Here is a 24,917-nt window from a genome sequence, read left to right as displayed (position 1 = left end):
GTTTTTAAATAGTTTGTAAAAAGTTTCCATTCTTCCTTGAAGTCCCGGTTGTCCTCTCACATACAGTGGTACCTCGGGTTACATACGCTTCAGGTTACAGACTCCACTAACCCAGAAATAACACTTCAGGTTAAGAACTTTGCTTCAGGATGAGAGCAGAAATCGCGCGGCAGCGGGAGGCCCCATTAGCTAAAGTGGTGCTTCAGGTTAAGAACAGTTTCAGGCTAAGAACGGACCTCCAGGACGAATTAAGTACGTAACCAGAGGTACCACTGTAGTATATATGTTAACTTTGCCAACTCTGCATAGCTCATCAGTCCTTCCTGCCGTTGTTCTTTCGTTCGGATTTCCTCATTCTTCCATCTTTGTGCTAGCAAGACTCTTGCCGCTGTTGTAGCATACATGAATAAGTTATTTCTTTTCCTTGGCAGGTCTCGTCCTAAAATCCCTAACAAAAATGCTTCTGGTTTTGTTTTGTTTTTTACAAATGTCATTTTGAACATTTTTTTCAATTCATGATACATCATCTCCCATTTTGTTTTACTTCTCTGCATTCCCACCACATATGATACAACATAGCTTCTTTTCCTTTACATTTCCAACATGTATTTGTATTTCCAATATGTATCTCCAACATGTATCAAAGTCAGCCTGCTCTGGGGCTTGTTTGGGTTGGCAGCGCTGTGCCAGGCCTCCAGAGATCAGAGTGGATGCTGTGCCTTTCCCCTCCTCTGGCTTCATGACATAGCAATTGTTGCACAACTCAGCCATACCATCTTGGCTGCAGGTGGAGGGGAGCAAGGAGTGTGTAGTGTTAGGATTGGCAGGCTAGCAGTTGTGACCGTCAACCACTGTCAAAACCCCAGAGACGAGTCCCATCACCTGCCGAGGTTATAAGGAAGCTGGGACTAAGTCTTTTTTTAAAAAAAAAAATATAATTTTTATTATTTTTTCCACTATTCTACTACAATATAAAATTAAATCAAACATTTTCATACATTTTCCACTTTGGCTTACAAAGCCATGACTTCCCTCAATCCCTCCACATGGCTTTCGGAATTATATCTTGATATTATACTTCTTTAATCAACCATTGCTTACATTATCATAAAATTCCTTCTTACTTTAACTACCGGTACCATACTTACAATAATATTTCTACACATTAACTACAAAACTTCTTGAAATCCTATTAGCATATTCAATTGTAAATTGTCTTTTAAATAGTTCGTAAACGTTAACCAGTCTTTGATGAATTTCTGGTCCCGCTGTTCCCGGATTCTTCCCGTCATTTTGTCCAGTTCTGCATATTTCGTCAATTTCACTGTCCATTCTTCTTTCGCCGGTAATTCCTAGCTGCAGTCACTGCGTATTGGAAAAGTCTAATGTCCTTCTTTTCAATGTCTGTACCTACAATACCTAATAAGAAAGCTTCAGGCTTCTTGACAAAATTATATTTCAACATTTTTCTTAACTCATGATATATCATATCCCAAAATTGGGAAGCTGGGACTAAGTCAATTCCTTACTAAGGTGCAAGGGAAGGTCCCCAAAACCTGAGCTCTGAAATTTGAGCACCAGGACTGTGAACAGGCCACGATTCTGTGGTAGCACAGAAAATACACGTGCGGGTCTGTGTGCCAAACAGCAGTCCCAAATTATTTTCCCATGAAAGCTGACCCGTCTTAAGTTCTGCAAAACGTGCAGGCTAGAGTTTTAACTTTTTGACTTGATTTCCTGAATCATAAAGGGGTGAGCCTTTGCTTAGAATCACTGGGGGAAAAAGAAACTAATTATTCTTAGTTGTGTAAAAGACCACCCCGAAATGAAAAGTTGCAATCATTGTATATGTGACACTACTCCTCACGAGTATTTAGCACTTAAAAAAAAAACTTTATGGAACTTTTTAGAACTTTTACAATGCCTGGAGCGTCTTAAAGCTGTTTAGAACATTCTAGTGGAATCCAAAAATTGGTCTATGCAGAAAGCCTTGTGGGTACACATTTAAACTTCTTAATTTTTGATAATTGTTTCAGTGGCAATATACAATATCGCACAAGAACCTCGGTTTATTCTAAGCAATAAGAAGTGATGTACAGTGTACAAAACATTGTACAAGTATCAGAAAATTTGCAAGCTCCATTTTTCCTGTACATGCTGTGCATGTTACCAGTGTTTTAGGGGTACTCAGGGGTACCCAGTACCGACACTTTGGGTGGGTCAAAAAGTGTGGCACTTACAGTAACAACTTCATGGTGAGTAATAGCACCTATTTTTCTAGGGGGGAAGCACTGCATATTGCACAATACATTATACAGTTACATATACAAAAATAGATTTATTGATTTCGGGGTGACCTATTTTCAAGAGATTTGAAAATCGGAGTTCATTCCTTTGGGTTGGTTTTTTTTTCTTTTTTGGCAAAAGTTCATCTAACTAAGCTACAGGAACATAAGGTTGTTAAAAAAAAAGTTGCACGCAACCTGTGAATTTACTTTCCTTCTTCTCTCCATCGGAAATCTTGTTTAGATCTCCCTTCTGAAATTTCACCAGGCCTATAGATTTCGAAGCTTATTTTCATAGTCAACAGAGACTAGGTAACTTGCTCCTGGTCCATTTTTAAAGTTTTGATCTTTCCACGCAGCGCTAAATTCCCTGCTCTCCACCCCTGCAGGTCTACGGAGACCCCCGGTTCTGTGCCCGTATCACCTCTGCTGAAGAACCGCACATTCACCGGAGAATAGAGCGAAATTGGAGAGCAGCTTTGGCGAAAACAAGGGGAAGAAGCGGTGACCTGCCGTGGCAGGAGAAAATCCATCAACAGTGCGCCCAGTGTTCAGAAAAGCAGCCAAGTGAAAGGGGCTGGCAAGGTAAATGGGACCCTTTGTGTTCTCACAATGCCGAGTTGGATGCAGGTTGAATCTGCCATGTGGAAAGGGAGAGGGGGGCGAAGAGTTGTTAAAGGAGCAGTCCTTCCCTGGGCAGAGATTGCAAAAGGCCACAAGGAAAGTAGCAAAGAAGAAGAGTGTACAACCTTCTGCAAAACAACCTCTCCAAATCCAGTCCGCTTCTGCCCCTGTTTAGGGAGGCTTTTAATGTTTAATAGATTATTGCATTTTAATGTTCTGTTGGACGCCGCCCAGAGTGGCTGGGGAAACCCAGCCAGATGGGCGGGGTAGAAATAATAATAATAATAATAATAATAATAATAATAATAATAATAATAATATATTATCATCATCATCACAGGGATGAGCAACTGGCTACCTCCAGAGCTCAGTTCGCCCCCTTCCTAGGACCAATGGCTTTAGAATAGGGGGCGGGGTGTGTGTGTGTGAAACTGATTTGTGGAGGATTCACCATTGATCTACTCAAGTGGTGCCTGCAACAAAATGTTGCAGTGTGGAGTCGTCTTCCTGTTCAGGATTCTAGCTAGCCACTTTGCCCTTTTCCAAAGCCACCAATCTCTCTCTCTCTCTCTCTCTCTTTTTGTCCACACACAAACACAAGTCAGTATCCTGTGACCACTCCAGGATCCCTGGAGGCCTCTGTAGTGGAGACAGGATGGTGGACCAGCCTGCTGGCTGGGGCTGATGGGAGCTGGAGGGCACCAGGTTGGGGAAGCCTGGGCCAGATGGGCCTTAGGGTGCTATATCCAATGCTAGTTGCACTTAGCATTGAAAGAAGTCACCATGATTAACTTGGGACCCATTAGTTTGAATGGGTCTACTCGTGAGTAGAACTTACTTGGATGCAGCCATTGGTTTGATCCAACAGGGCTCTCCTTATTTTCTTAGCTTTCCCTGTAGCCACTAGCATAGTTCCCGATCCCAAGGATCCTTATCCTAAGTCGTTTTTCTCCAACATAATACAGTGTGTCTGTTGTCAAATGACTCCCGTATAGGAAGAATTTTCTGTGGTGGCTCCCTGATTGTGGAATGCCCTCCCCAGAGAGGTTCTCCTGGCACCATCACTGCATTTCTTTAAGTGCCAGGCAAAAGCATTCCTCTTTACCCAGGCATATGGCTATTAAATAATCCATGGCCTGTGCAAGGACTGTTATGATGATGATTTCACTATTAGGCTGTGTGTCATTAAGTTTTTATCATTGATGTTCTGTAATGTGTTTTTATAATCTTGAACATCACCTTGGGATCTTTTGAGAAAGGTCAGAATACAATTTTTATTATTACTATTATTATTAGGGACGCAGGTGGCGCTGTGAGTTAAACCACAGAGCCTAGGGCTTGCCGATCAGAAGGTCGGCGGTTCGAATCCTTGCGACGGGGTGAGCTCCCGTTGCTCAGTCCCTGCTCCTGCCAACCTAGCAGTTCAAAAGCATGCCAAAAGTGCAAGTAGATAAATTGGTAGCGCTCCGGCAGGAAGGTACTGTATATTCTGGCTTATAAAACTACTTTTTAATCCAGGAAAATCTTCTCAAAAGTCGGGGGTCGTCTTATATGCCGGGTGGAGAATCTGCGGTCCAGTATATCTCAAACTTTATATTTTAACTGGAAAAGTTGGGGGTCGTCATATATGCCCAGTCGTCTTATATGCCGGAAAATACGGTAAATGGCGTTTCCGTGCGCTGCTCTAGTTCGCCAGAAGCGGCTTAGTCATGCTGGCCACATGACCTAGAAGCTGCACGCCGGCTCCCTCGGCCAATAAAGCGAGATGAGTGCCGCAACCTCAGAGTCGTCCGCGACTGGACCTAATGATCAGGGGTACCTTTACCATTATTATTATTATTATTATTATTATTATTATTATTATTACACTCAGAGACATATAAAATTTAGCACCCAACAAAACGCTCCCTGAACTAACCTTCCACCTTCATTGGGCCAGGTAGATTTCCCTTTCTGCTGTTGACATCTCTCACTTGGACTGGAGCTTCCCATTTGGGGAACTGGTATTCCATGCTAGCCCTACTCAGAGCAGAACCATTGAAGTTAATGGACACAACTAACTTATGGTCGTTAATTTCAGCGAGTCTCCTCATGAGTAGGACTCGTTTGCAGGCAGCTTTTTCTCCAGTGCTCCCGCAAACATTAATCAACACCGTTTTTTTGTTTTTTGTTTTATAAATTCCTTGTGTGCAGCATTTCAGTAAAAGTCTTTCTCCGCTAATCTGTGCCTGTATGAATACAAGGTCCTTGCTAATCTTTAACTGGGCTGGTGTGTGTGTGTGTGTGTGTGGCGGGGACTTTTCCTGTCAAAACAGAGATGGTACACTTTACCTTCATGCTTTGAAAGAAAGCAAAAATTAAAATCTATCACAGCAGGCAAAAGGGTCCAATTTTTATATATTCCTTTTATTTTAATGTCCACACATTTTCCCTTCCCTGAGATCCCTCGCCGACAACAAAGTTATCGCCATCTACCTAATTCAGCATTAACATTTTTAATATGCTTTGGGATTCGCAGCCGGCAAGCCACACTGGGGGCTTTGTGATGTGCAAATCCCCTTTGAATGTGACTCTCAAATGTATTTCCCCATTTCCGATAATGCCATGCCTACTGCTTCTCTAATGTATGCTAATCTGGTTTCTTTAAAATACCTCCCACGTGGAAAGCAAATATTGTAGGAGGGGAGGGATCGGCAAGTGGCGGCCTTAGGGGAATAATCTTCTCACCCACCCAATAAAATCTTTCCAGAATTAAATCAAATCATCAGAGAGCCCCTCCTTACTATGGTACCCCAAATACACACACCAAATATGTGTGCATACCCAAATTTCATATATATATATATATATATATATATATATATATATATATATATATATGTGTGTGTGTGTGTGTGTGTGTGTATATATATATATATTAATGCAATTATGTGTGCGGTGCAGAAATGGGACAGAGAGTCTTTTGTTCTCCCTCTTTCAAAATACTGAAATTTGGGGCTATTCAGATATCATTGATAGGCTGTCGGTCCAGAACAGGACATCATAATATGTGGTGGGAATAATTTAGGTCTGGTTTTGGGTACCTGTGACCCTCTGGGAGTTGGCAAACGACAACTCCTACCACCATCTCTGACCAGCCAATGTAGGCATTTTTGAGCTAGATCATGGGTAGGCAAACTAAAGCCTAGGGGCCGGATTCGGCCCAATAGCCAGTGTGGTGTAGTGGTTAAGAGTGGTAGACTTGTAATCTGGGGAACCATGTTCGTGTCTCCACTCCTCCACATGCAGCTGCTGGGTGACCTTGGGCTAGTCACACTTCTCCAAAGTCTCTCAGCCCCACTCACCTCACAGAGTGTTTGTTGTGGGGGAGAAAGGGAAAGGAGAATGTTAGCCGCTTTGAGACTCCTTCGGGTAGTGATAAAGCGGGATATCAAATCCAAACTCGTCTCTTCTTCTTCTTCTTCTAACTCCAGCCCGCGGATGGTCTGGGAATCAGCATGCTTTTACATGAGTAGAATGTGTCCTTTTATTTAAAATGCATCTCTGGGTTATTTGTGGGGCCTGCCTGGTGTTTTTACACAAGTAGAATGTGTGCTTTTATTTAAAATGCATCTCTGGGTTATTTGTGGGGCATAGGAATTCATTCATTTTTATTTTTTCAAAATACAGTCCGGCCCCCCCCACAAGGTCTGAGGGACGGTGGACCGGCCCCCTGCTGAAAAAGTTTGCTGACCCCTGAGCTAGATTGACCCATAAGTGTGATTCAGTATATGGCAGCTTGCTACGTTTCCGTTTTCCGGGGTATTTCGTTTATTGCCTCCCCCCACAAAAGGATTAGGTTGTAACTCTTGTCCCAAGTTTAGCAGCATAATATTTCAGTTTCCAGGTAGCGAGCTATTGGAGAGCTTTTCAGTGGAACTTTAGAGCACAAGAGGGCAAAGAAAGGGTTAAAGAACCCAATAAATACGAGGAGAGATCAGATAAGAGTCTCCGGTAACAAAAGGGGAGATGGAGAGGAGTAAAACAAGCTAGCTGGAAGCTTAGATAAGCACTTTCTGTCTCTGATGCTCTGCTTGCGCAACATCCAGCGCTTCCTTGAATCTTTGGCCTCTGTTGCACTCTCACTTATCTGTCCCGTAACTGATGGGCAACTTGCGCTTGGAAGTTAATAACAAGCTCGCTTGGAAGCAGCATGTGTGCCCCTAGATTTGGCCTGCAGAAGTACGGCTCAGGGGGATTCAGCACAGCATATCTGAAAAGGGCGGGCTGGAGATGTGGGTTCGGATTGTGACATCTTCTGCACTGCGGCGGTACGTGGGACTGTTTACGAAGAAGGATAGGGGGGAAGCGCTTGGTTTTCATGCACAAATTTCCCAGGTCAACCCCCAGCATCTCCCTTTAAAACTGTATTATTATTATTATTATTATTATTATTATTATTTACAAAAGCAATTTTATTGAAGGTTTTTAACATATTAAGTCCTAAAATCCAAACACATTCATAAAAAGCAATATATCATAAATGAATAATAATAATAATAATAATAATAATAATAATAATAATGGAAAAGAAAATATAAAATAGAATGCTGCAAAACGCGATTATATACCTGTATAAAAAGAAAAAGAACAGATAAGAAATAACTAAAAGAAAAAGAAACCCTTTATCTTATTTGCATCATATACAGTGGTACCTTGGTTCTCAAACTTAATCGGTTCCGGAAGTCTGTTCCAAAACCAAAGCGTTCCAAAACCAGGGCGCGCTTTCCCATAGAAAGCAATGCAAAATGGATAAATCCGTTCCAGCCTTTTAAAAACAACCCCTAAAACAGCAATTGAACGTGATTTTTACTGTCTAACGAGACCATTGATCCATAAAATGAAAGCAATTAACAATGTACTGCAGTCTAAACAGTCAATCAATCAGTAGCTGAACTGGGTTCTATACAGTCACAAAAAAAGAGACACAAAAATGAAAAATAAATAGCAAAAACAGACAGACCTCAGCGTAACACTCAAAATGGGAGTGTGACACTCAAAACGGAGCATGTTCGGCTTCCGAAAAAAGTTTGCAAACCGGAAACACTTACTTCCGGATTTGCAGTGTTTGGGTTCCAAGTTGTTTGAGTATCAAGGCGTTTGAGAACCAACGTAGCACTGTAATATAAAAGAATAGAAAAATAGCTAAACATTGTCTGTAATAACAGTTACTGGTAGGTAGCCGTGTCGGTCTGCCATAGTCAACACAAAATAAAAAATAAAAAAAATTCCTTCCACTAACACCTTAGAGACCAACTAAGTTTGTCTGAAGAAGTGTGCATGCACATGAAAGCTCATACCAAGAACAAACTTAGTTGGTCTCTAAGGTGCTACTGGAAGGGATTTTGTTTTGTCTGTAATTACAGTTATTCAAAATGTTTAACGCACTCCAGAGTAGTTTCTGCCTCTCTGCAGGATGTTGTTGTTGTTGTTCAGTCGTTCAGTCGTGTCCGACTCTCCGTGACCCCATGGACCAGAGCACGCCAGGCACGCCTATCCTCCACTGCCTCTCGCAGTTTGGCCAAACTCATGTTAGTAGCTTCGAGAACACTGTCCAACCATCTCATCCTCTGTCGTCCCCTTCTCCTTGTGCCCTCCATTTTTCCCAACATCAGGGTCTTTTCTAGGGAGTCTTCTCTTCTCATGAGGTGGCCAAAGTAATGGAGCCTCAACTTCAGGATCTGTCCTTCTAGTGAGCCTTCAGGGCTGATTTCTTTGAGAATGGATAGGTTTGATCTTCTTGCAGTAACCTTTCCCAAATTTCCCTCCCAAGCCCGACCTTTAACTTTCCGTCAGTCAGACAGCTGAGTTTTCAAGTAGCCAGGAAATGTCTCTGCCCCGGACCTTTGGGGAGGACGGTAGCTCAGTGGTAGAGCATCTCTGCCTTGAAAGCAGAAGTTCTTGAGTTCAATCCCGGGCATCTCCAGGTGGGAATGGGAGAGACTCCCTGCAAGAAACCCCTGGAGAGCTTCTGCCAGTCAGTGTAGACAGCACTGAGCTCAATGAGCAAGTGGTCTGTGATCCTATGTTTCACCTCCAAGAGCCATTCCTGCCGCCGGGCCTAAGAAGACCAGCTTAGTAGGGTATATGTGGCACACACTGAACCAGATTAGTCTCTTCCCCCCCCTGCTGTTCTAAATGCAAGAGCATCCAAAGTTCTGCTGCAGCTAAGGCGCCGTGCCCGCCGAGTGGGTGTACTCAGCAGGCTGCCAAATGAGATGCTTCTCCCAGGGGCTTGTGCTAATGCGTTGGCTTTGTCCTTTTATCTCATGGGTGCAAGGGAGACCGAGGAACAGATGACACGCAGCATTGGGGCTGGCTTAGTAGATATCGGCAGCCTGGCACGCAGATGGCCTTCCGTCAAAGTTGGGCCAACACGCCCTGCAGGAAAGTGGTTTTTTTAAAAAACAACAGCATGAATGCCCCAAATCTGAGCAAAGACTCAGCTGGCGAGGTTTGCTCTGGACGACTTTGGTTAATTGCCAGGTGTTAGCTGGTTTTCTTTCGTGCCAACCCAGGCTGGCACTGCGTGAACATGAAGCGAATGGCTGGAAAGGGTAAAGGAGTTGAGGTGGGTGACGCCCAGTTCATGGACCAAACAGACGCCAAAGTCACTTCTGCATGGCTTTTTCCGCCTCTGGCTGGTTTCCCGAGGGCTGCTTGCAATGAGATCTCCCCCATTGTGCGTTAAGAAGGAGACCCGTTCTTGTGAAAGAAGCTTGAAGCTGTGGGACTGGCGAAAAGAGGCATCATTTAGATATAAGAACCAGGATCAGGCCCATCAGGTCTGGGAGCCTAGTCTCACAGTGGCCAGCTGGATACGTTTGGGAAGCCCATAGACAAAAAACGGAGCACAACATCCACCCCTCCAGTTGCGGCTCCCAAACCCATTACAGTGGCACAAGGCCTCCAACACTGAGGTCAGATGTAGCCACTGGCACAGAGCCATTCCCCCTGTGTTAAATGCCACATGTGTTTATCTCTCTAGGAGGCCATAACCTCCAGCCATCTCCATCAAGTGACCGTAGCAGTGTTCGAAATTAGCCAGGCGCCAGGCTCATTTTGCACCTGGCTGTTGGCCACTCACGACCAAGTGAAGATGCCTGGGTGCCAGGATGGCGCCTGACATCGCCACCATCTGGAGGTGCATGCCTGGGGATCATTGGGTCTTGACTATTTTCACCCACTGATACCATATCCTGTAGAATTCTATCTGCACAATCGGGCTGAATTTCAGGAACCAAAAGGCTATTTCTGTGCAGCCTGAGCAGGAGCGGTGAACAACATTATAGTTAATTGATTTAGCTTGTCTTCACTTACCCTACCTAGCTGCCCTGCTCACAGTTGTGAAGAATGTTCCTAAGTTATGAATGGCCTGTGTCACCATTAAGCAAAAGAGGTCCACATTATATATGTGGACAGACCCTGGATCAAGTGATGTTTCTTCTTTAAGTTCTCAAAGCTCTTCACCTAGCTCAAGGTTGTCCTCTGAACCAGCCAGATGTTTAACTGAGGATCAATCACACTCAGTACATAATTTGAAAATCATAGAATCATAGAGTTGGAAGAGACCCCAAGGGCCATCCAGTCCAACCCCCTGCCAAGCAGGAAACACCATCAAAGCATTCCTGACAGATGGCTGTCAAGCCTCTGCTTAAAGACCTCCAAAGAAGGAGACTCCACCACACTCCTTGGTAGCAAATTCCACTGCCAAACGGCTCTCACTGTCAGGAAGTTGTTCCTAATGTTTAGGTGGAATCTTCTTTCTTTTAGTTTGAATCCATTGCCCCATGTCCGCTTCTCTGGAGCAGCAGAAAAACAACCTTTCACCCTCCTCTATATGACATCCTTTGATATATTTGAACATGGCTATCATATCACCCCTTAACCTTCTCTTCTCCAGGCTAAACATACCCAGCTCCCTAAGCCGTTCCTCATAAGGCATCATTTCCAGGCCTTTGATCATTTTGGTTGCCCTCCTCTGGACACGTTCCAGCTTGTCAGTATCCTCCTTGAACTGTGGTGGCCAGAACTGGACACAGTATTCCAGGTGAGGTCTGACCAGAGCAGAAAAATAAGAATTTAGAGATGTTTTTCCCGAAATGGCAACTTTACATTCGGTTTTGGCAACCGTAACCTTGGTTTAAGGATCCATTCAGTGCCCAGCTTATATATCTAAGTTTGTAACACTTGACTGTAGCCCCAAACATTGAAATGGGCCTGTGAGGGAGGGATATGTCAATCCCTTTCCTTGCAGTTAACGTAAGAAGATAAGGAATATTCGTCTGCATCAGGCCAAAGGCCCTTCCATTCTAGGATCCTGACCAGATGCTCCTAGGAAGCTCACAAGCAGAACCTGAGCACAACCTCACCTGCAATTCCTAGCGAAGTGGAAGTTGAAACTTGGCATCTTGGTTGGTGGCCATTGGTGGCCTATCATACAATAATGTGTCTTAATTCCCCTCTAAAGCCATCCCGGTTGGCAGCCACCACTACTTCCTGAGGAAAGTGAATTCCATAGGTACGTGAAGCTGCTTGAGATAGAGCCGGACAACTGGTCCATTTCACCTGGTATTGCCTAGATGCCCTGATTGGCAGCCCAGAAGATAGACAGGCCGAACTGGCTCATGCAGAGTGACAGATGTTGCTGGACATATGGGGGGTGGGGGGCCAAGCCTCGATTCCCTGCTGCTAAACTGGTTTCATTTACAGATAAAACAGCGAAAGAGAAGGGGGCGGTTTTGTTGCTGGGTCTCGGGGGCACAGAATGTCTTGTTGTTGTTCAGTCGTTCAGTCGTGTTCGACTCTTCGTGACCCCATGGACCAGAGCACGCCAGGCACGCCTATCCTTCACTGCCTCCCGCAGTTTGGCCAAACTCATGTTAGTAGCTTCGAGAACACTGTCCAACCATCTCATCCTCTGTCGTCCCCTTCTCCTTGTGCCCTCCATCTTTCCCAACATCAGGGTCTTTTCCAGGGAGTCTTCTCTTCTCATGAGGTGGCCAAAGTACTGGAGCCTCAACTTCAGGACCTGTCCTTCTAGTGAGCACTCAGGGCCGATTTCCTTGAGAATGGATAGGTTTGATCTTCTTGCAGTCCATGGGACTCTCAAGAGTCTCCTCCAGCACCATAATTCAAAAGCATCAATTCTTCTGCGATCAGCCTTCAGCAGAATGTCTGCTTTCCATTTAAATTTCTCCAGAATCCTTCTCGGAGCATTAGGGGGGAAGAGAGGGTGGCCATTTATTTCATCTGACAGCAACAGACCCGCTTAGCTCATGAAGAATAAGGGCATGCCAACTCTCCCGTGTTCGGCTTAAATTACCGGCGGGAAAAGAGCCTTTTATCCAGCTAGCTGGTCTAAGCCTGTTACGAGGAGCCTGTACACTGATAAGATGCGATAACCATTGATTTACTCAAACGGTTAACATCTCGGATGCTCGGCGCGTAATTCTAAAAGCCTTTCAATCCTCTTCATTGTGATGAATGAGGCTCTGCCAGTTCCTGGCCCCGATACGTTGTTCCAGGTCAAAACCGACAACGGAAAAGACTTGCCAGGGAATTTATTTTTTTATTCTGGAGCAGGAGAAGCAAAACCGAGTTGGCTCTGAGGCATCACTTAGCATGGCTCTTTTTCACGTTGTTTACCAGGAGAACATTGGGTGGGGATGGGGGGGGGGTTCCCTCCATCTGCCAGGCAGCAAAAATATAAGTGATAAATCGGTTAGATACACCTGTAAAAAATATTTGGATATATTGTTGTTGTTCTACCGCCCTTCATTGTAGGGCAATTTACAGTATAAAAATACATAATATAATAGCAAACGAAACAATAGCTCATCCATCCTACGCACAGTTTAAAAGGCCTTAGATTGTTTAAACAGCCAAAGGCTTGGGAGAAGAGGAACTTCCTTTTGCTGGCGCAGAAAGATATGTAATGAAGGTACCAGAGAGTCTTCTCTGGGGAGAGCATCACACAAATGGGGAGGCCCGTTGTCACCCTCTGGAATGGCCTCGGATGATGATCCTTGAGGTACCGTGGGGTGTCCTTGATTTTAAAAACCATTTCCTGCCATTTATAGCCCAGCTTTCTTCCGACATGGAACCCAGGGCACGGTACGTGTAGTTCCCAAGTGGTCACGCATCCAGGCTTTGAGCAGGTCAAGATGTGCTAAGCCACATTGGGGGGTGGGCATGGTGGCCACATGTGTCTTCAGAGCATAATCTGGGGCCACAGAAGCTAGTGACTCCCTGGTCTCTTAAAAAGGTAAAGGGACCCCTGATCATTAGGTCCAGTCGTGGACGACTCTGGGGTTGCGGCGCTCATCTCGCTCTATAGGCCGAGGGAGCCGGCGTACAGCTTCCGGGTCATGTGGCTAGCATGACTAAGCCGCTTCTGGCGAACCAGAGCAGCGCACGGAAACGCCGTTTACCTTCCCGCCGGAGCGGTACCTATTTATCTACTTGCACTTTGACGTGCTTTCATAGAATCATAGAGTTGGAAGAGACCACAAGGGCCATCCAGTCCAACTCCCTGCCAAGCAGGAAACACCATCAAAGCATTCCTGACAGATGGCCTCCGCTTAAAGACCTCCAAAGAAGGAGACTCCACCACACTCCTTGGTAGCAAATTCCACTGCCGAACAGCTCTCACTGTCAGGAAGTTCTTCCTAATGTTTAGGTGGAATCTTCTTTCTTGTAGTTTGAATCCATTGCTCCGTGTCCGCTTCTCTGGAGCAGCAGAAAACAACCTTTCTCCCTCCTCTATATGACATCCTTTTATATATTTGAACATGGCTATCATATCACCCCTTAGCCTTCTCTTCTCCAGGTTAACATACCCAGCTCCCTAACTGCTTGGTTGGCAGGAGCTGGGACCGAGCAACAGGAGCTCACCCCGTCGCAGGGATTTGAACCGCCGAACTTCTGATCAGCAAGCCCTAGGCTCTGTGGTTCAACCCACAGCGCCATCTGCCCCCCCCCAGTCTCTTACCACAGGCCTAATTAAAGAAAGGAGTTTCTGAAGCAAAGGACCAAAGTGTCCGGTCGGATTTTGTTTTAATATGAACGAACGTACGGAACGGGATTCATGCCTTGATATGTATGGGCAGTGTTGGGCTGGGCTCCTTTCATGTCAGCGGAAGACCCCCCCCCCCTCCGCATTTTACGGCACTTAGGTAAAGTGCCAGCTGCGCCAAACCTTCCAGCCACCAAATCTGGCAAAATCATGGGACTTTTAAAAAGTATCAGGTTAGACCTCTGGAAGATGATTTGGACCATGCGTGAAAATGGGAGAATGGAAGAGATAGGAGAGGAAGCAGGCTTATTCCAAGCGCCTTTTGTGCAGGGAGAAAATAAAGGCTGGGCCACACAATTGCAGCTGTGTGACTGGGGGCGATGGGTGTTTTGTATGCGTAGGGGGCAGGTCTGGTTCTTGTCTTCTCTCCTGTCAAAAGGAAAGACACGGGAGGAAGCAGGGTATCCGGGAGGGGCCAAGGAACTCAGCTGTTGCAAACAAAATTCTTCATTGGTTTTAATTGTCAACTTTGAAAATAACTGCGTTGCCAAGCAACATGGTGACCATTGTCTTCCGTTGACGCAGAGGCACAGAAAATGAACTGCAGGCGTAGCGTTAAGGCTGCGTACTGACAACCCTTTGAGGAAGACACCAAGTTTTGTAACCCGCACGCGGCTTTCTGTTACTATCCAGGAAATTATTTTAAGCGGAGGCCTCAAGATGAATGCATAGCTGTCAACTTTTCCCTTTTCTTGCGAGGAATCCTATTCGCAATAAGGGAATTTCCCTTTAAAAAGGGGGGAAAGTTGACAGCTATGTGACTGGAATGTTTTTATTGTTAATGTCAGATGCCAAAATTTCTTTCCCCCCGCCCTTCTGTTAAATTTTAGATTTTCTTTCTGCAAATATATCCTAAAAATAAAAAAACCCACAACCTTAAGACCCTTGCTAGAGCAAGCCAGAGTGTCATCAAGTCCAGGATCCTGTTCCCACAGCTGCCAGACTAGCTCAGATAGCTGAGGTGGTTATACTATGGTGCTCACAATGCCAAGGGTGCAGGTTCGATCCCGATAAGGGACAGCTGCATGTTCCTCCATTGCAGGGGGTTGGACTAGATGATCCTCAAAGTCCCTTCCTACTCCATGTTTCTATGAGATTCCTATGGGAAGCCTGAAAAACCAGAACCCGAGTGCTGCAGCAGGACTCTCCATGCTTGCCATTCCAGAAACTGATATTCAGAGGCATATTGCCTCCAACGTAGGCCTGGTAGCCACTGAGAGATTTATCATCCATGAATCTGTTTAACCCTCTTGCCTGGGGATCATTGCATCTTGACTGTTTGTACACACGGATAACACATCCTGTAGAATTCTATCCCAGGCAATTATCTTGGCGCCTGGCTAATTTCGAATACTGTTTTGCAGCTCCAAGACAGACAAAAGAAAGTACTTAGTCACACATTGCATAGTTTTTTGAGAAGTATTTTGCATAATGTGGATACCATCCCTTTGCCGTGTCCCTTCGTCGTTAGGACGAGGTTTTCGAAGGCTGTCGGGGGTCTAGTTGCTGCTGTTTTTACTGCAGGATTGTTTAAGAGGGCATGTAATTGGTGTTGTGCAAACCAGGGCATTTGGGTGTCTTCTAGTTTGTCCTGCATTTCTTGTGTTGACGAAGGTTTGTTATTTTTATAAAAGATGGGACGTGGGTGGCGATGTGGGTTAAACCACAGAGCCTAGGACTTGCCGATCAGAAGGTCGGCGGTTCGAATCCCCATGACGGTGTGAGCTCCCGTTGCTCGGTCCCAGCTCCTGCCAACCTAGCAGTTCGAAAGCATGTCAAAGTGCAAGTAGATAAATAGGTACCGCTCCGGCGGGAAGGTAAACGCCATTTCCGTGCACTGCTCTGGTTCTCCAGAAGCAGCTTAATCATTCTGGCCACATGACCCGGAAGCTGTACGCCGGCTCCCTCGGCCAATAAAGTAAGATGAGCGCCGCAACCCCAGAGTTGTCTGCAACTGGACCTAATGGTCAGGGGTCCCTTTACCTTTACCTATTAGGCGATATAGGCCTTTGGTTTGCCAGGTTTTTATTTGGAGGTTTTGTGCTGCGTGGTGGAATGATGGGTGGTAGTCCAGGGGAATTAGTGGGGATGGGGATGGGGAAAGGTAGCCCGTTTCTGTTTTCCATGCTTTGAACATGGTTTGTGTGTACCTGTTAACTGTTGTGGGGATTTTCCTTAGTTTGTTTGGGAGGAGTGGGTATGCTGTGGTGCAGATATTTTCAATTGTGTCCCTCTCTAGGTGTATCCATTGTTTTGTCTCATCTTCTAGTATATATGGGATTATATGGCGTATTTGGTTGGCACTGTAATATGCTTCTATGTTGGGAATTCCCCATCCTCCTTCTGAGGTTAAACAATGGAATTTGTTCCCACAAGAGGTCGTAGTTGCCACCTACATGAAAGGCTTTGAGAGAGGGTTAAACAGATTTGTGGATATGATATTTGCATGCCTGAGCCAGGAGAATGGAACAACGTTCTTTGGAGGTCTTTAAGCAGAGGCTTGACAGCCATCTGTCAGGAATGCTTTGATGGTGTTTCCTGCTTGGCAGGGGGTTGGACTGGATGGCCCTTGTGGTCTCTTCCAACTCTATGATTCTATGATTCTAGTTCATTGTTGTTGCTTGTCTTCATTTAACTCACCCTGCTCACAGTTGTGAACAATACCCCCACGTTATATGTCACCATTAAGAAAAAGAGACCAGAATAGGACATTATATATGAAGACAGTCCCTAGATTAAGTTCTAAATTCTCAAAGTTCTTAACGGAGCTCAAGGTTTCCATCTGAACTAGCCAGATGTTTAACTGATAGTCAATCACAGACAGTCCGTCAGTTGATAAATAAGAATTTAGAGCTGTCTAACCCCCAAAGAAGGGACGTGGGTGGCGCTGTGGGTTAAACCACAGAGCCTAGGGCTTGCCGATCGGAAGGTCGGCGGTTCGAATCCCCATGACGGGGTGAGCTCCCGTTGCTCGGTCCCAGCTCCTGCCCACCTAGCAGTTCGAAAGCACGTCAAAGTGCAAGTAGATAAATAGGTACCGCTCCGGCGGGAAGGTAAACGGTGTTTCCGTGCGCTGCTCTGGTTCGCCAGAAGCGGCTTTGTCATGCTGGCCACATGATCCGGAAGCTGTACGCCGGCTCTCTCGGCCAGTAACGTGAGATGAGCGCCGCAACCCCAGAGTCGGACACGACTGGACCTAATGGTCAGGGGTCCCTTTACCTTTACTTTAACCCCCAAATAGTAACTAGACATTCAGGGGTATCAGATGCCCTATGTTTATTTATATTGGTATCTGAAGAAGTGTGCATGCACATGACAGCTCATACCAAGAACAAACTTAGTTGGTCTCTAAGCCAGTGTTTTTCAACCACTGTTCCGCGGCACACTAGTGTGCCGCGAGATGTTGCCTGGTGTGCCGTGGGAAAAATTGTGTTTATTTGATTCCTATTCAAGAGAATTACTTTATATATATAGTCAATATAGGCACAGAGTTAAATTTTTTAACATTTTCTAATGGTGGTGTGCCTCGTGATTTTTTTCATAAAACAAGTGTGCCCTTGCCCAAAAAAGGTTGAAAAACACTGCTCTAAGGTGCTACTGGAAGGATTTTTTTTATTTTATTTTGTTTAGACATTCTTGTTTTTGCAACTGTAACCTTGGTTTGTTGTTGTTCAGTCGTGTCTGACTCTTCATGACCCCATGGACCAGAGCATGCCAGGCACCCCTATCCTTCACTGCCTCCCGCAGTTTGGCCAAACCTTGGTTTAAGGAGCTGTTTTATGCCTAGCTTATATATCTGAGGTTCTAACACTGCTTCAGACCTCCCACTTCATTGATGGCCCCAGGTTCCGGTGTGGAAACTTCCTCTGTGTTCCCGAAAGATGCCTCTAAAAACATTTATGTAGTATGCAAAAGCATTTGAATTTAGCTGCCTTAAGAATGAATTGATGGGTGAGATGGCATGTTTTTAATTGGCTCGAGGGGGCAGGGAACTCCACGCAAGAAGCTTTTGCACAACTGGTCCAGACAAGGGCACCAGCATTAATACATTCTTAAGACATGTTGCCCTGATCTTCAGTCAATGGAGTCTCCTGGTCAAATCCCGAAGCCTGTCTAAAACACAACTCAAAGAATTGCAGGAGATCACATCTGATCTTGTTGCAGGACTGCCATTCAGTATTAGCAGGGGTATCAGATGCCCTATGTTTATTTATATTTTTTCAGCCTTTGGAGCGACAGCTCACAGCCAGGCTTGTTGGCAGCCCTGCCCTGTTACATTTGCCCACAACATGCCTGCTTTAGCTATTAATAATGTTGCATTGTCTCCCTTTATGACGTGGGCTGGTTCTTACTCAAATGCTGGGCAGGCGCAGGGCAGTGCTAGAACATGCCTCAGAGACCAGGGTTTGGGCATGTTGCATCCCATAATATGTACACCCTGTACATGTGCAGCACACAAAGGTGTGAGCGTGCTAGTTGTGAGTCAGTTGGAGCTGACCTTTTGTCTTGCACTGGACCGATCTCCCAGTGCCAATCGTAGGACATGGCAAATTTGGCACAGATGCAACATGCCAGCCTAGGCCAAACCCAATGCCCTCTGAATGCACGGCTATGTTGCCTGGAGGTAATGGGAGTTGTAGTCCCAAACACCAGGTTGGGGAATGCTCATATTCCTTAGAATGCACCTTAGAATTATAGAGTTGGAAGGGACCCTGAGGATCATCTAGTCCAACCCGCTGCAATGCAGGAATCTCAGCTAAAGCATCTATGACAGATGTCCATCCAACCAGTGCAGCAGCTGACAGCATTGCATGTGGAATTTAGGCAGGGGCGCGAGGAAGCTGTTTCTTTTCTTTGTTTGGCTGTTCCTCATCCGTTTCCTCAGTGCTGGCCTCATCTGATATCAGAACGTTTCACGAAAGTTTGGGGATAAGGATGCAAGGAAGGTTTGTCTGCGAAGTTTGATTCAAGGGACAAGTGTCAGGGAACAGGCAGCGCCCAGTGGGACGGTGCAGGGGCTGTCAGGGGATAGAGAGCCCTAGCACCGCGGGGATAGCAGGGGAATCTCCAGCGGGAGCGACAGGCAGGAAGGCAGCCCAGCGGAGAGGGGGCTGGGGGGGGTGCTCCAGAGACCCAGCACCCACTTAGCGGGCACAGACAAGAGGGAGCAACGGCAGTTCCGTCACCCCAATTACGTAGGGGTGTCAAACGTTAAGGAGGGTAGGAGGAGAGTGGGGGTTCCCAAGTTCTTATGCTGGGGGCGCTCCCGAAAAGCGCCACTTCCGGGATCTGAAAGTGACTAAGCTGGTCATGGACTTTTGAGCTCTGCGCTGTACATATCTGCACAATAAAACCTGTAGAATCATAGAGTTGGAAGAGACCACAAGGGCCACCCAGTCCAACCCTCTGCCAAGCAGGAAACACCATCAAAGCATTCCTGACAGGTGGCTGTCAAGCCTCCGCTTAAAGACCTCCAAAGAAGGAGACTCCACCACACTCCTTGGCAGCAAATTCCACTGTCGAACAGCTCTCACTGTCAGGAAGTTCTTCTTCCTACTGTTTAGGTGGAATCTTCTTTCTTGTAGTTTGAATCCATTGCTCCGTGTCCGCTTCTCTGGAGCAGCAGAAAACAACCTTTCACCCTCCTCTATATGACATCCTTTGATATATTTGAACTATAAATATACGGGACCTGAGTCGAGCCTCTTTACTCGCGAGGAACCACAGCAGAACCCTTACAACAAGGCATTCAGGTAGTGAGGGACTGTCATCCCAGATAAACAAGCAAAGCCTGCCTGCCTGCCTGCCAGTCTTTGGAGATGAAGAAAGGAACACGGCAGAGAATCCAACTTATAAAGGCAAGAGCAATTAATTTGCCTGTTTTAAAATACTCTCTTGAGGTGGAAGCACATGCTCGTGACTCACCAAGTCGCAATACATGCAACAATAGCCTTCATGTAAGGAAGTTAAGTTTAGACAGGTCCCATGAGACGTAATCTCTTAGGCTGCTTGCGGGCGCAAAATAAGAGATTACGGTACTAATATGTAAGGCCTTCTGCAGCTCAGGAAGCAGGTTACTTGAGATACGGCTTTATTCACTTCTGTGGGAGAAAGTTAAGCAAAGAAGATGCGATCAGGATCGCCATTGGACCTGGTGGTCCTCGGTTATCACAGCTATTGAGAATCAACCCTAGACTGAGCTGCACAGTTCTACCAGTTTTTAACCTGCATAGCCCTGCCCTTGCATTTTGCTTCTTGGTCACACTCGAGTGTAACGGGATATTTGCTTACGACAGTCGAACTTGCATTTTTCAGAACTTTCCCAGGAAGAAACCCTGCAGGCAGCCGCCTCCCTCCTTTTCCGTGGGAGAGCAATAGGTAGCGCCTGTGTCTCACCTGAGCAAATGTCAAGGGCTGACTGACATTCTTGATTTAGAAACCCTTTCTTTACCCGGCTGAATGAATTTGGGGGGGAATTCTGAGCCACACCCATTTGTGCAGGTTTCAGCTCCGTGTGGAGTAACAAGAAAAGTGTGGGGAGGGAGAGAAAGACTGGCAGGGCTCTGGCGGGTGTGCGACAGAGGAGAGGGGGGCAGCGATGCCTGGGGTTTTGCGCCGCACACAAATCAGAAGCCAAGGGAAGGGTCTGAGCCGTCAGAGATGGACATGAGGACACAGAAAGGGTCGGAAGCAGAGGAAGAGGCTGTGCAGGCAAGAGGCAGGCCAGTCGAACCCCCGGCATCCCCAGCCCCACTGTCTCCAAGAACCCGGAGGGGCAACTTCTGTGCAGGAGAAGTCTCAGGTGGTATGTTCATACTCCATCAGATGAGTGTACATAAGCCTAGGAGTGTGTGGTCCCACGAATTTCTTGGCGGCTGCGCTGGACATGAAACTGGAAAGCAGCCATGTACAGGTAGATGCCAGAAACTCTGGATAGCTCAGTTGTTAGAGTTACAGGTGGGTAGCCGTGTTGGTCTGCCATAGTCGAAACAAAATAGAAAATTCTTTCCAGTAGCACCTTGCAATTCAGCCACTTCTCTGAAAGAAGTGCAACTAATCACCAAACTTAAAACCATGGAGAAACCTGGTCTGAACAAAGACATTGGATTCTTATCTCATTATACATGACAAAGCTATCTTTAGCCATCTCACCCCTTGCCTTTCCCTGCAAGACTAATTGCAGCCGTTAAGAGTCATCAACAGGTTTTCCACACCTATCAGCTGATCACCCATTCCCACCACCCTTCTGAGTAATACCCCTCCCCACTCCCTCACTATATTTAAGGATCTGGTGACTTCTTTTTCAGTGTATCTGAAGAAGTGTGCATGCACACGAAAGCTCATACCAAGAACAAACTCAGTTGGTCTCTAAGGTGCTACTGGAAAGAATTTTCTATTTTGTTTCAGTTGTTAGAGCACGAGAGTCTTCGGTTAAAGCCCCACTTTGCGCAAAAGATTCTTGGATTTCAGGAGGTTGGACTAGATGAACCTCGCGGTCCCTTCCAACTCTTGTCTACAATTCTGTGATTCTGTGTGTGTGCATCCGGTGTACCTTAGGAGCTGCTGTTAAGTGTGTGCTTTTGTCAATAAAGAATTAACTGTCTGCTGTTTGCCTTCCTTGGCTGGGTATGTGCGCGGGGGGTGGGTGGGGGAGTTGGGCAGGCAGAACAGGCTGTGCACCTGAGATTTATGGACCGTGGCCACCTCTGGTCCTCTTTCGCGAAACACAGTGACGCACAGAATCAGAGGAGTGGCCTTCCCACATCTTCCAGATGTTATTCGGCTCGGCCTGGTGAAATTCCACTCGCAGCCACGTTTTTCCAGCTTAGGCTCAAGCCCAAGGGTGATTTGTCTTGCGAGAGCCATTTAAAAGGGATGTTTGGGGGGGGGGGAGAAAGAGAAAGCTCTTTGCACACCTGGATTATTAAATCAAGCTCTTTCTAGCATGTCTGCGAGTTACTAAGGAAATTGGAGGAATGGAAAGTTGCATGGTTTTCAACAGTGCTGCCTGGGAATAGCATTAGGCACCAGCCTTGGTTATAGAATATGAGTGAAGTTGTGAATTGGGGGAAGAAGCAGGATTGGACTTGCTGCGCCCCACTGGTCCACACTTTCACCCAAAGTCGTGAGCGGAATCGACATAGCCCCGTTCATCCAGTTTGAGAGAGTGCAGAGGGCCGCTGGGCAGTATCCAAGTCCTGTATGTGTTGCAGGAACAGGGGAACTGGGGGCAAAGTTTGGAATCCCCCCACCTTACCTGTTGTTGCTGATGGCAGCAGCAGGAGCTGCGTACATCTCTCATACCAGGTATGGTGAGCGAATGTTGGTTCTTACCGTGTTAATTCAGTGCTCTACCAGCTGCACTGGCTCCCGGTGGAGTACAGGGTCAGGTTTAAGGTGCTGGTTTTGACCATTAAAGCCCTATGCGGCTTAGGACCCTCGTACCTTAGGGACCGCCTCTCCTTGTATGTCCCGGGTAGGACCTTAAGGTCCTCAAATAATAACTTTTTGGAGGTCCCGAGCCACAAGGATGCTAGGTTGGCTTCAACTAGGGCCAGGGCCTTCTCAGTACTGGCCCCGACTTGGTGGAACAGTCTGTCACAAGAGACCAGGGCCCTGCGGGATTTGGCATCTTTCCACAGGGCCTGCAAGACGGAGCTGTTCCACCTGGCCTTTGGGTTGGTTTCAGTTTAACCCTGATGTTTCATTTTTTTGGTGTGGTTGGTGGGCTACTTATAAATGAGGCTGCAGTCTAGATTAAATTTTAAATTGTATTTTAATCTGTATTTTAATGAACTGTTTTATGTTTTTGTTGTGATTTTATTGGTGTTAGCCGCCCTGAGCCCGGTTTGGCGGGGAAGGGCGGGGTATAAATAAAATTTTATTATAATTATTATTATTAAGTGGCTTCTCTGTAGGGAGAATTGGGGTCCTTGATGTGGCTCAGAGATCGGTTGACCCTCTTGAGATCCAGAATGGCCCTCCATTTCCCTGATTTCTTTGGGACCATAAAGAGAACAGAGTAGCACCCAAAGCCCTCCTGTGCTTGTGGCACAGACTCTATTGCTCTGATCTCCAGCAGATGCTGGATTGCTTGACGCATCAGGTGGTGTTTCTTGGGGCCTCTAGCATTGAATGGGCCCCTGTAGGGGAAAAAGGGAAGAATAGTTTTCCTTCTGACTCTTTCTCCTTAGGAGGCAGTGCCTTCTTTTTGTCCCTGGTCTCTACCAGTGCATCTTCCAGACCCTCCCTAAACAGCTTGCCCCTCTTGAAGGGGTCACTGGCCAGGCTGGTCTTGGCTTGGGCTTCCACCTGCCACTGTTTAAGCCAGAGCTGCCATGGCCCTTCCGGCAAATTGCATCCGATGAGACCCCGGCCACATAGCTCTCAACCCACTGCGATGCAGGAATCTTTTGCCGAATGTGGGGCTCAAACCCACAACCCTGACATCATCATGCTGTACCTACTCAGCTAGGGATGCGGGTGGCGCTGTGGGTTAAACTACAGAGCCTAGGGCTTGCCGATCAGAAGGTCGGCGGTTCGAATCCCCGCCACGGGGTGAGCTCCCATTGCTCGGTCCCAGCTCCTGGAAACGATGCCTTATGAAGAACGGCTTAGGGAGCTGGGTATGTTTAGCCTGGAGAAGAGAAGGTTAAGGGGTGATATGATAGCCATGTTCAAATATATAAAAGGGTGTCATATAGAGGAGGGAGAAAGGTTGTTTTCTGCTGCTCCAGAGAAGCAGACACGGGGCAATGGATTCAAACTACAAGAAAGAAGATTCCACCTAAACATTAGGAAGAACTTCCTGACAGTAAGAGCTGTTCGACAGTGGAATTTGCTGCCAAGGAGTGTGGTGGAGTCTCCTTCTTTGGAGGTCTTTAAGCGGAGGCTTGACAGCCATCTGTCAGGAATGCTTTGATAGTGTTTCCTGCTTGGCAGGGGGTGGACTGGATGGCCCTTGTGGTCTCTTCCAACTCTATGATTCTATGATTCCTGCCAACCTAGCAGTTTGAAAGCAAGTCAAAGTTCAAGTAGATGAATAGGTACTGCTCCAGCGGGAAGGTAAACGGCGTTTCCGTGCGCTGCTCTGGTTCGCCAGAAGCGGCTTAGTCTTGCTGGCCACATGACCCGGAAGCTGTCTGCGGACAAACGCCGGCTCCCTCGGCCAATAAAGCGAGATGAGCACGCAACCCCAGAGTCGTCCGTGACTGGACCTAATGGTCAGGGGTCCCTTTACCTTTACCTACTGGGCTATCCCAGTAGACAGCACAGCCTGAGCTAGATGAACAAACTGAAGCCTCAATGTCCATCTGTTTTTGTGCGGGAGTCCTGCTGCGACTGCTCCCCTCCGTTGATTCCAGAGTTCCACTTCTGCTTGTTATGAATACTCTTGTGTTGGTAAGTGCTACCAATTGTGCCTTAATGTAACGGGTAGGTTTCATGAAATGCTGGCAAACTATAATTTCAAAAACACAGATTATATCCTGAACGTGCCGCAGAACACCCAGCCGACCAGTGGCTCAGCCTGCAAGAGAGCGTAGGCTTTATTATGTTGAAAAGGCCTCTTTGGAAATTTCTCGACACACATGAGCCCCATGTTGGGAACAGCAGAAACGTTTAATTTCCATTGATTTGAAGCTGGGGGGGGGGAATGAAACCCGCGTCCTCCCATTAAATGGAAAGACCCCTGAAACTCACTGTGGAAGTTTCTCCTTCTCTCTTGTGTTTTCCAGGTGGAAAAAAAGGAGTTTCAGCATCTTAACGTGGACGAGGCTTTTTTACTGCCAGTTGCCTGGAACGACAACCTTTGAAAGAGCTAATCAGCGGCCCTAATGAAATAATTTCCAGAGGAAAAGTGGTTTGGGTTTTTTTTTTTTTTTTGCCTTTAC

At 46.4% G+C, this 24,917-nt stretch overlaps 1 protein-coding gene across 1 annotated transcript in view; it reads left to right on the top strand.

Annotated features, from left to right (window-relative positions):
* The window catches only part of LOC117050449, a 140,427-nt gene extending 115,543 nt beyond the window's left edge, over positions 1–24,884 (top strand). Inside the window, exons 6-7 of the mRNA XM_033156114.1 lie at positions 2,675–2,870; positions 24,762–24,884. Coding sequence (XP_033012005.1) covers positions 2,675–2,870; positions 24,762–24,790 — 225 coding nt within the window. The 3' untranslated portion in view covers positions 24,791–24,884. The remainder of the gene's footprint in view (positions 1–2,674; positions 2,871–24,761) is intronic.
* Positions 24,885–24,917: the final 33 nt, after the last annotated feature.

This window comes from Lacerta agilis, chromosome 7, assembly GCF_009819535.1.
Source record: "Lacerta agilis isolate rLacAgi1 chromosome 7, rLacAgi1.pri, whole genome shotgun sequence".
NCBI lineage: Eukaryota > Metazoa > Chordata > Lepidosauria > Squamata > Lacertidae > Lacerta > Lacerta agilis.
Note: the sequence above shows the minus strand (reverse complement) of the source record. Positions and strands in the feature narration are given on the sequence as shown.